The following is a 9,818-nucleotide window of genomic DNA, read 5'->3' as shown; positions in this document are numbered from 1 at the left end:
GTGGGAGATGTAAGATGGAGGGGCGCCCACGTGGGGCTGACCCCCTCCTTAAATCAAAGTGTAACGCATGGCTTTACTTGCTTATAATGCATGGCTTAAAGCCATGCGTTACGGCAATTGAAGGCTGGCCTCTAAGGCCAGCCGTGTGTAGGAGGACTATAAATCCTCAATTGTTTTTTGTGATGATTGGAAATACACAAAAGCTCTCTCTCTTTTTGTTCTCTCTTGATAAGATTTTAGGCTGTGGATTTGTTAAGTGTTACTCTAGTTTTATACTACGTAGTACACTTCGCCACTAAGAGGAAAAGCTTGTGATTTGTCTATCTGGAAAAACTTGTGGAGCAATTTTATAAGCTGAGCTTGAGGTATTTTTTCTGTTGTGCATTCTTACACCTTCAAACCATTTTAGCCCCAAAACCACTTTGGACATGTCACAGAGTCTCTCCGTTCAAAACACCTTACCCACAAGGTATGGGTAGGCGTTCTTCACCTTCTAAGTAGGTTTAACTTCTTAAGTAGGGTCGTGAACGTCTAAAGTTATGGTGCATATTTTACCTATCGACATCCAGGCTTCTTTGTCGATTGTTTCCCAACCACTTATTTTTAATGAGTTCTAGAAGACTATTTATGATGGTTTGAAAGGCAAACAGACTAAAAAAGAGAAAATTCACGTCTCGTTTAGTTAAACAGATGAGATGATATGAAGATTAAAAGTTGAATAAATATTGTTAGAATATAATTTTTTAATATAATTTTTATTTTGTGAGTTGAAAAAATTGTAATTATTAAATGAAATGAGATGAGATGAGATGAAATCGTAAAAACAAACTATACCAAGTTTGAGCCATTAGCTCTTGAGTCTTGAAGTGAAGATGGCAAAAGTCTTATTCCTATATAAATTATTTTTACGATCTTTTGTACAATTCCATTTTAAATAAAAAATATTTTTATAAAATAATTTATAAAAATAATATTGTTTTACACTCAAATTAGCTTGTAATTTTAGTTCAACTTGAGCTATAACTTGCAGTTACCTCATTTTGACTTCGCTCTTATAGATTTGTTCAGATCGAACATAGTATTTCACATCAATTGAGAATGCTGTTGATAAGGGTGTAAAAATAAATCGAGAAACTAGAAAACCAGTCCAGACCGGTGGAATCGGTCTGGTTTTGGATCAGTCCAGTCCGAGACCAGTTCTTTTAGTTCCAAAACTAGCCGGTACTAGTTCGGTTCCGATTCTATACTTTTTAGGACTAGACTAGATCAGATCAGTTCACTATATTATATATTTTAAATTAATTTTTTTAATATTATATATAATATTTTTTATATTATATATATTTTTTATACATAATATATATAATTATATAAATTATAATTATATATAAGATAATGTTATTATAATTTATAACATAAAATTTTAATCTTAAACATAAAAATTTATTTAATCATATGATTTAAACATAATATATATATATATATTAATAACATTTTATGACTTAATAAATTCTCAACATATTGTTTTTGATAAATACATTAGTATATTAATTATATTTTGCTTTAATTAATTAGTATACACTAGTATATTAATGTATTAATTATATTTTATGCTCTAATACTAACACTATTAATTACTTGGGCCCTAACTGACACTGAATTCAATCTCAATTTACACAAAAAAACAGATTTTGCAAATAGAACGGTCAGACTTGATCCCTTGAGCCCATTCTTTGTCTAAGAACTTATAATTTTACAAAGGAAAAATTTTACTTATAAGCTAGCGTTTATAACGCACTTAATATTTATATGACAAAATTTATTTTAAAATAGAAATTTTAAAATTTAAATATTAAAAATTAATTTTTGCTATTAAAATGACATTATTCATGTCAAGGAAAATGATAGATATACAATTATTTTTACGGCCTCTTTATAATTATGTTTTAAATGAGAAGACATTTTTGTAAAATAATTTTTAAAAGTAATATTGCTTTACATAAATATTCTCATTTTAAGATATGAAAAATTATATTTATTATCTCATACACCACACATTAATATGTAATTTATAATTTTTATCTTTATATTTAAACACACATATTGATATATAAATATGTGTATTTAAATAAAAATATAAAAATAATAAATCACATATTGGTATGAGATGTGATAATAATAAATAACATTTCTCCTTAAAATATAGTTATATAATATAATGAGTTGTAAAAAGTGTTGTACATTTATCACTAGATAATAAAATGCAGTACCCGTAGTTGGTCTAAACGACGACGTCCTTTCCGCTGAGGTAGATCCCCCTCGAAGCTCGAAATCTGGTCTCTGGTCTCTCTGACCAGTTTGAGAAAAACTGCGAGAAATGGAGCCTAAAGAGCAGAGCAAGGAGAAGAAGGAGAAGCTATGGTTTTGGAATTGGGTGATAGCCTCAGTCATTTTCAGACTCGTCCTTATATACTTTCCCAAAAACCTCAATCTCGCTTCTCGCCCCGAAGTCTCCACCCCACTCACCAGCCTCCGCCGCCGTACTCTCTCTTTCTCTGTCTGTAGCTTACACCGTTAACTCCATGCTTGGATCTATAGCTTAATCGCAATTTGTTTTCTATATTATCTCTTTTGCAGTGGCCGAGGGATACTGGTTGAAGCAGTTATCAATGTATCCCTACGCAGGTTTATTATCATTTATTTTTTCTTTTGGTCTTAAAATGGTCTTAAGTTTGAGTTATTTTCCTTATACTTATTTTAGTTACCTGTTTTTGTTTTACAGGATCTATGTACCATGGTTCTCCATTGCTACTTTCACTCCTTGGGCCACTCACGGTCAAAAGGTACTACATTCGCTTATACATTCCAGTGATGGCAAAATGAATCTACGTGGTTTGATATGCTTCTATTCGCTTCAAAGAACGCCTGATCTCAAACGCGGTTTGAGTTATAATTCGTGGTTTGGTTCTAACTAGATTGAGTTATGAAATTAAAGTGAAATTGTATAATCCATATATCAATGGAAATCGTTCCGCTGTAAAAAAAAAAAGGTAGATTCTTGGATCCAAATGAAATCTTAGATAATTTTGAAGTCTGTTGGTTGGATCAATTAAATTGTGTCGATGCAATCAATTCCTTTACTACTAATAAAGTTATTGAACTATTTATCGGATGGTGCAGAATTGAAGGGCAACCCGATCACCTTTTATGCAGGTAAAGTGTGTCACTTGCCTCTTTCTCTTTGGATCATATTTTCATTTTCATACTGTTTGTTGTCCTATGTTTTAAATTGCAATAATCCAATCTTAGTGATAAGTGCCACTTAAAAGAATAGATTACGGTTGCAGTTTTGTGCACCTGGATTTTAGTTTGACACTTTTCGGGTTTTGGGGTCTGTTGTTTTGCTTGGTGGTGTTTCTGTGTTTGTACGTGTGTGTCTGTGCTGTTTTTAAATATGAACCATTTGAACATGTTAACCAGCCCTAGAGGCCGTATGTATCCTAGGTAAAGCGGAGTTTTTTCTGTGAAGTTGCCAGACTGCATTGTCCCTGCCATTGCTTTCGGTGTTTTCATAATTCTAACAATATTAATGAACACCGACTTTTAAAAAAGAACTCTATTGATGAACAGTGTGGCTACTCTATCCTAGTTAAAGCGGAGTGGTTTGCCTGTGAAGTTTCCAGACTACAATATCTCTGCCATTGCTTTCTGTGTTTTCATAATTTTAACTATAGTAGTGAGCAGTGTGGTAATTATATAGTGACTACCAACTTGCATCAATATGGGTGAAATTACTTCTGTCTGATCTATTTGTGAAATCTTCTTTTAAAGCTGACATTGCTGTTAACTTGTATTTCTTTTTACCTTATATTAACTTGTATTGTACATTTGATGAGGCATTTAATCTCAACACCTTTGGATACAGTTTGGTTTTCGTGATTGCAGATATTGTCAATGCAATGCTCATTCGTGCTACCAGTCAGAATCTTCAGATGGAATATACTCGGAGTTTGAAACTTCTGGACCATGTTAAATTATCAGAAAAGCCAGGTAGTTGTAAGAGTTAAAGAGCAAGATACCTATAGGATTTGCTGGGCAAGATTTTTAATTTATTTTAGATGAAGGGTGTCATGATACGAGGACAGTGAAGAGGACCAGACAATTGAATCAAGCAGTTTAAAAAGAAATGGCATATTCACAGATTTAGCATGTAGATGTTTTGATGTCGAGATGAAAGATAAAAATGATTTGTGCATTTGATGGATATTATAACTACCCGAAGAACACATAATTAAATTTGGAGAGTATTGATGGTTTATAAATGTACAAAGGGCAAACTTAACTTGTCAATCGTTTCATTTACAGCATGACTCTTTATCAGCTGAAATGGTGCTGGAAGATTGATGTTACTGAAGTATCTTGAATAGGTTTCAGTGAATTTTCATCATGGCACACTGTTTAGGCCACTTAATTTACCTCTCATTGTTATATCTTTTAATTCTCATGAGTGTATAGAGGAAAATTAAAGAAATTTGGAAGCATTACAGGTTGGGGAATTGACTGTTGGAACAGTCCAAGTCTCTTCCCCTACTTATTCCTTTCCAAATAGACCTAGTGATCTATTGTGCATTTATTAGGAACTTGTTTTTTTATGCCACCTATATCAGTAACTAATTTTTATTCCAAACTGCCTCCTTCTCATCTTTCTTAAGCTGATGAACTGCATTATTCATATTTGTTGCAGAGATCATTCCTTCTGGAGATATTGCCGCTCTTGTGTACTTGTGGAATCCTTTCACGATAGTTGCATGCGTGGGTTTGTCAACATCCCCAATTGAAAATCTTGCCATCATCTTGTCCCTTTATGGAGCATGTAAACGTAAGATGCTAACAATTGTTGCATTGTGCATTTTTTGTTTACAGTTTTGAGGCTAACTTGGCAACTTTTCCTTTCAAGCTGGTCACGAGAACTATACTTTCCTCTATGATCATAGTAGTTACCTCCCCGCCCCCACCCTTCCAACCATGCACACCCACACACACACACACACAAGGGAATTAAGAGGGAGAAAAACTAAGAGTGTGTTTGGATGTTGAAGTGAGTTGAGTTAAGTTGAGTTGAGATGATAAAATATTGTTAGAATATTATTTTTTAATATTATTATTATTTTAAAATTTGAAAAAGTTGAATTGTTTATTATATTTTGTATTGAAATTTGAAAAAGTTGTAATGATGAGTTGAGATGAGTTGAGAGTAGTTTAGTAACCAAACGTACCCTAAATCTCTTCTTGTGGTGTGATGTTCTATGCTCCTCTCATGTTTGTTGTCTGGGAACATTTTTGAGTTTGATCTTCGCGTTGCTTTTTCCAAGACTTCTTTTGATGTTTGCCTGGCATACTTGTGGATGTGGCAATTAATCATTTATGCTTGCTAATACTTGGGGCCTAGGTTTGCTGTAATTGGCTCAAGTGGCCATTAACAGTCAAGTGGTTGAAGATATTGTTCATTCACTCAAATCCTGTAGGCTCCCAAATGATAGGTATTTCCTATGCAAGAGGCCCCACCTGGGAACTGTTCCTGCAGCATAAAGTGGTAATAAATTTAGGATGTTATTACAAAAGATTATCTCCACTGCCTAGTAGTGCACTGATGAGTGCCTATAAAAATGGAAATTGTACATACACATGCATTGATTTGCAATCCTCTTATGACTGCATGGCATTTTGAATTGTCTGTAGAGTTATTGTAAATCTCTAATCTATCGAGTAATGATGAATTGATTTTGAAAAAAGTTGAGGGGCATATTACGTGGTATTGTACCATGCGAGAACATTCAAACCAGATGAAGAAGGTGCAATTCTTCTTGCTAGTATTATTTTCTGATTGCTCTTTCATGAAACTTTTCCATGGTATGAAATTTTCCTAGTGGGATTATTAGCATTTGTCATAGAAATGGATGAAGATATATTTGAGACTTGTTTCTTATGTAATTTTTTGCTTGTTTTTAAATATGTGTTTATTATGGAATGCAGGACAAGCTCCTTTGGCAGCCTTTGGATGGGTTATAGCAACGCATCTATCCCTGTATCCTGCAATTCTGATTATTCCGGTATGTCTTTCTTTCTGCCTTATACTGTGTTTGATGGAAACTGAAAATCCTTCAAATAACACATGCACATGTTTTTTCAAATTTCCAATAAATGAAATTATTATTTTTTATATAATTCATTTTTGTTCCAGATGATTCTTTTATTAGGATATGGCCCAGATACTCCTCCTAGGAAATTGTTCCTGCAAAGAAGAAATGTTGAAGTTGGAGATAATCCCCCAAATGATAGATGTGAGCGAGAGGAAGTGGTACATAGACCAGAATTACCGCATGTATTCTCATGGAGACCAGTCATTCATTTCTTATGTTGGACTTCTTTGTGGTCAGTCTATGTGTTAGTCCTATGTGGCATATCTGTTAAACAGTATGGTGGCCTCTGGGAGTTGTTTAAAAGGTATGTGTTGTATATCCTAATAATCTGTGTTGATACTCTGCATTGTGATATTGCAGTACTTGCAGCAAATACAGAACATTCCCCCTGCAAGTTCTTTTCAGTGTTTCCAAGTGATGTGCAAAATAAGATACATACATGTCACATGAGGTGGTGAGTTGTTTGCTGGGTCAAGAAACAAATAATTGGCTGACTGCTACAGAGTCTGGAAAAAATTTGACCATATAAGTTGGGCACTTGACATGACTTATCCAAGCAATCCCTTTTATCGTATTCCTAAACAAATATTCTGCTCGAGATTCAAGATTCAATGTTCTACGAATATCTGTTGCTCCCTAATACACCTCATATTGTGCTTGTAGATAATATATAGTCCTTTGCTTAAGTTGGATCTCTTGCTTTAAAAATTTGTTACTTTGTTGTTTACTATGATGTCTTGAGTTTTCCTATATGCACGGGTTCTTTTGCAGAACATATGGGTTCATGCTCACTGTGCAAGATCTGTCTCCTAATATTGGTGTCTTATGGTGAGCCTGAAAATAAATTTGATGTAATGTGGCATAATCCTGAAGTTGTCAGACTTGTGTATAATCATCTGTCTAATGTTCTACTGCAGGTATTTCTTTGCAGAAGTTTTCGATTTTTTCAGAAACTTCTTTCTGATAGTTTTCCATGGGAATATTCTGTTTATGATGCTGCCATTAGCCATACGACTGAAACATCGCCCCTGCTTTTTGGCTTTTGTGTATATTGCGATCTCTTCAATGCTTAAGTCTTATCCTTCAGTAAGTTTTTCCTGATTTAATTCAAGTTTGACTTTTACCAAAACTATAGATTTTCTTCTGTAATTTAACCCAGAGATACGGTGAAATTTCTCTTTTGTTTCTTATTGCCCCAGAACAAAAAGAGATCTTAAGTTATGATCTTAGGTATGTTAAATAAATATTACTTCTGCACAATACATGTGAAATGCTGAAACACTTGAAGAACACTGTGAAGCCTGAATTGGCAAGTAGCGCTCGCTCCCTCACAATTTAGGAAGCTAAGTCTTACCATCATTTGGAATTTAATGCATGTACGAAATCCTTTAAATTAGATAATGAACAATTGAAATAATGGAAGAAGATTCTCCATGACTTCCTTGTATCTCTAGACAATCACGAGTATGCGTTGCTTTTGTATATGTCCTGTGTACTTGGGCTATGCCTATTTCTATCAATAAAATTTGTTTACTGATAAAAAAAAATTATGAAAGAAGATTCTGACAGAGAAAATTGAAAGAAAATTTACTGAAACTGATTCAGTCGATGGAAATGTAACTTTTTTCGGCATATTATGTGTTCACTCTTGTTGATATATCGCATGGTTGGTATTATTCTTTGTTCTGAAATATTATAGATGCGCAAGAGGTTTATAGAATCTCTCTTACAAAGACACCTCACTAATAGAAGAAAACTCTCCGATGCTTCCTCTCCTGTTATCTGCTTCTACCCATATCTTCGCGGTGCCTAAATACAAGACCAAACACAGAAAACCAGCTACTGATACAAATTATGACAGAAATACAAACTTCCAAAAAGGTTTCACAGATTTCAATTTCGGGTTTTCACTCTCATCCTTTTGTTTCTACAAGCCTTTTTTTCCCCCTTTTCTTGATCTGTGCAACAATCACCCTATTAGCCCTTGTAACAAATACTTAATTGGGTTTCTTTATATACTGTTTTACTGTTCATTTGCCTGATTTAATGTTATATTTAGAAGCTAAGTAGCTCTTCCCTTGCCTCTTTTATGTTTATGATTCAATTAGGTCGGAGACTCAGCTCTATACTTGGGTTTGTTGGGGTTGTTTGTTAACGAGCTTGCAGGCAAGTTAGCAGGTTCTCTTTTTTACTGACCTAGTTAGACATTGTTTGGTGTCTTAACTTTCTAGGTTCCGTAACATGCAGATATGCAATTCTCTTTCTTCCTGTTCTGTGGTTATGTTGGGGTTTCTCTCCTTAGCCCTGTGATGCACAACCTGTGGATATGGAGGGTATGGCTCTTTAAAGCTGTTCCAAGAGTCAAATGAATATATATATATATATATATATATATATATTTCTTTTTCGGATGTTGAATTGTTTAATTAAAATTGCAGGGCACCGGCAACGCAAATTTCTACTTTGCAACAGCAATGGCTTATGCTTGCTTGCAGGTTTGTTTATTTGTAATCACTCTATTCTTTATTTGGTGTGAACTTGATACTATAAGTCTATTCAGAATTGCAGTTGCTGTTGGAAGAAAAACACTCACATATAGTTTATTTCATACTTGCCATTTATAGCATAGTCGAGCCTTGACATAAGTTGGTCATCACCATTTCTCTGCCATTTACTTGACAGAAATTTATTTGATACTTGCCATTTCTCTGCAGATTATTTTGGTGGTTGAGAGTGTAAGCGCCATGCTCAATCATGACAGAACGCTGAGAAAGCCTCTAACAGAGCTTCAAGATGGCAAAAATTGAGCACTTCTTGCGACTGTATGCATATTTCTGATCACTCGGTTTGGTGCTTTAGAGTTTAACAGCCACCAAAATTCCAGTGGCAGTGCTGCTATGGCCTTTCCTTATCTTTTACTTCTCATAGACATAATTGCAAAGCTCTCTCATGATGGATCGGACGCCATAGCCATTCTCGTGAAATGCTTTTTAATCAGCAGCTTTCGGATTCGTAGGATTAACTAACTAGATAACAATGTTTCAGAGTATTCTTTTCCAGTGTAAATTATGTTGTTGGATTCTCAAGGCTCTTTTTGTATTCGCCCTGTGCATATTCAAATGACACATACTCTTAACTGAGAGGAGTCCGAACCCACTAATCATCCTTTTGCAATGGTTATGACATCTCTAGCATGCTAATTAACGAACAAGCAGCTTAAGGAGCATTTACAACTTGTCTTCTTCCCTAATTACCTAAAACCCTGAATGTGCCTCTGAATAATAATCGCCATCGCTTCCTCGACCGTGGCACGCCCGATCACGATGAGCTGCCAAGTGACATTTTTGGACCACCTTGAAGATTGTGGTTCTTTGTGATCGAATCCATATTTTTCCCCCCTTATGGTGACATATGAAACTTGCAATTTCTTTCCTATACTTCCTTGTTTGACAGTTTATAGAAATAATTAATCATACAAATCCAACATCTACGAACCCCTATAAATGTCGCTTGGACAAAAGCAAAGTCGCAAAGCTAGCTATATTGGTAACGTTATAGCTTATAGGTGGGCAAAATAGCATCTAGGGACACCCCTGTTTACCCTTTTTACGTAACAAA

At 34.5% G+C, this 9,818-nt stretch overlaps 1 protein-coding gene across 4 annotated transcripts; it reads left to right on the top strand.

The window, feature by feature from the left end:
* The first annotated feature begins 2,305 nt into the window (after window positions 1-2,305).
* LOC121235121 (phosphatidylinositol glycan anchor biosynthesis class U protein) lies at window positions 2,306-9,338 on the top strand. Of its 4 annotated transcripts, none has more exons than XM_041131368.1 (14): window positions 2,306-2,540; window positions 2,638-2,685; window positions 2,783-2,843; window positions 3,181-3,213; window positions 3,926-4,050; window positions 4,745-4,879; window positions 6,034-6,110; window positions 6,242-6,504; window positions 6,972-7,028; window positions 7,118-7,286; window positions 8,309-8,366; window positions 8,448-8,533; window positions 8,639-8,695; window positions 8,915-9,338. In XM_041131368.1, exons 1-14 carry the CDS (start codon window positions 2,378-2,380, stop codon window positions 9,005-9,007), a joined length of 1,425 nt encoding a protein of 474 aa, XP_040987302.1. In that variant the 5' UTR covers window positions 2,306-2,377; the 3' UTR covers window positions 9,008-9,338. The 4 variants fall into 4 exon arrangements, with proteins under 4 accessions (XP_040987302.1, XP_040987300.1, XP_040987304.1 ...); XM_041131366.1 differs by having other exon boundaries at window positions 3,926-4,053; XM_041131370.1 differs by having other exon boundaries at window positions 2,446-2,540; window positions 3,946-4,050.
* Window positions 9,339-9,818: the final 480 nt, after the last annotated feature.

This window comes from Juglans microcarpa x Juglans regia, chromosome 6D, assembly GCF_004785595.1.
Source record: "Juglans microcarpa x Juglans regia isolate MS1-56 chromosome 6D, Jm3101_v1.0, whole genome shotgun sequence".
Classification (NCBI taxonomy): domain Eukaryota; kingdom Viridiplantae; phylum Streptophyta; class Magnoliopsida; order Fagales; family Juglandaceae; genus Juglans; species Juglans microcarpa x Juglans regia.
This window is presented reverse-complemented; position numbering and strand designations above follow the sequence as displayed.

Coding starts and splice junctions, on each gene's coding strand:
- LOC121235121 (XM_041131366.1), top strand. CDS start 2,378: ATGGAGCCTAAAGAGCAGAGCAAGGAGAAGAAGGAGAAGCTATGGTTT. Junction 7,287..8,308: donor TGCTTAAGTCTTATCCTTCA/GTAAGTTTTTCC, acceptor TGATTCAATTAG/GTCGGAGACTCAGCTCTATA. Junction 8,696..8,914: donor TGGCTTATGCTTGCTTGCAG/GTTTGTTTATTT, acceptor ATTTCTCTGCAG/ATTATTTTGGTGGTTGAGAG.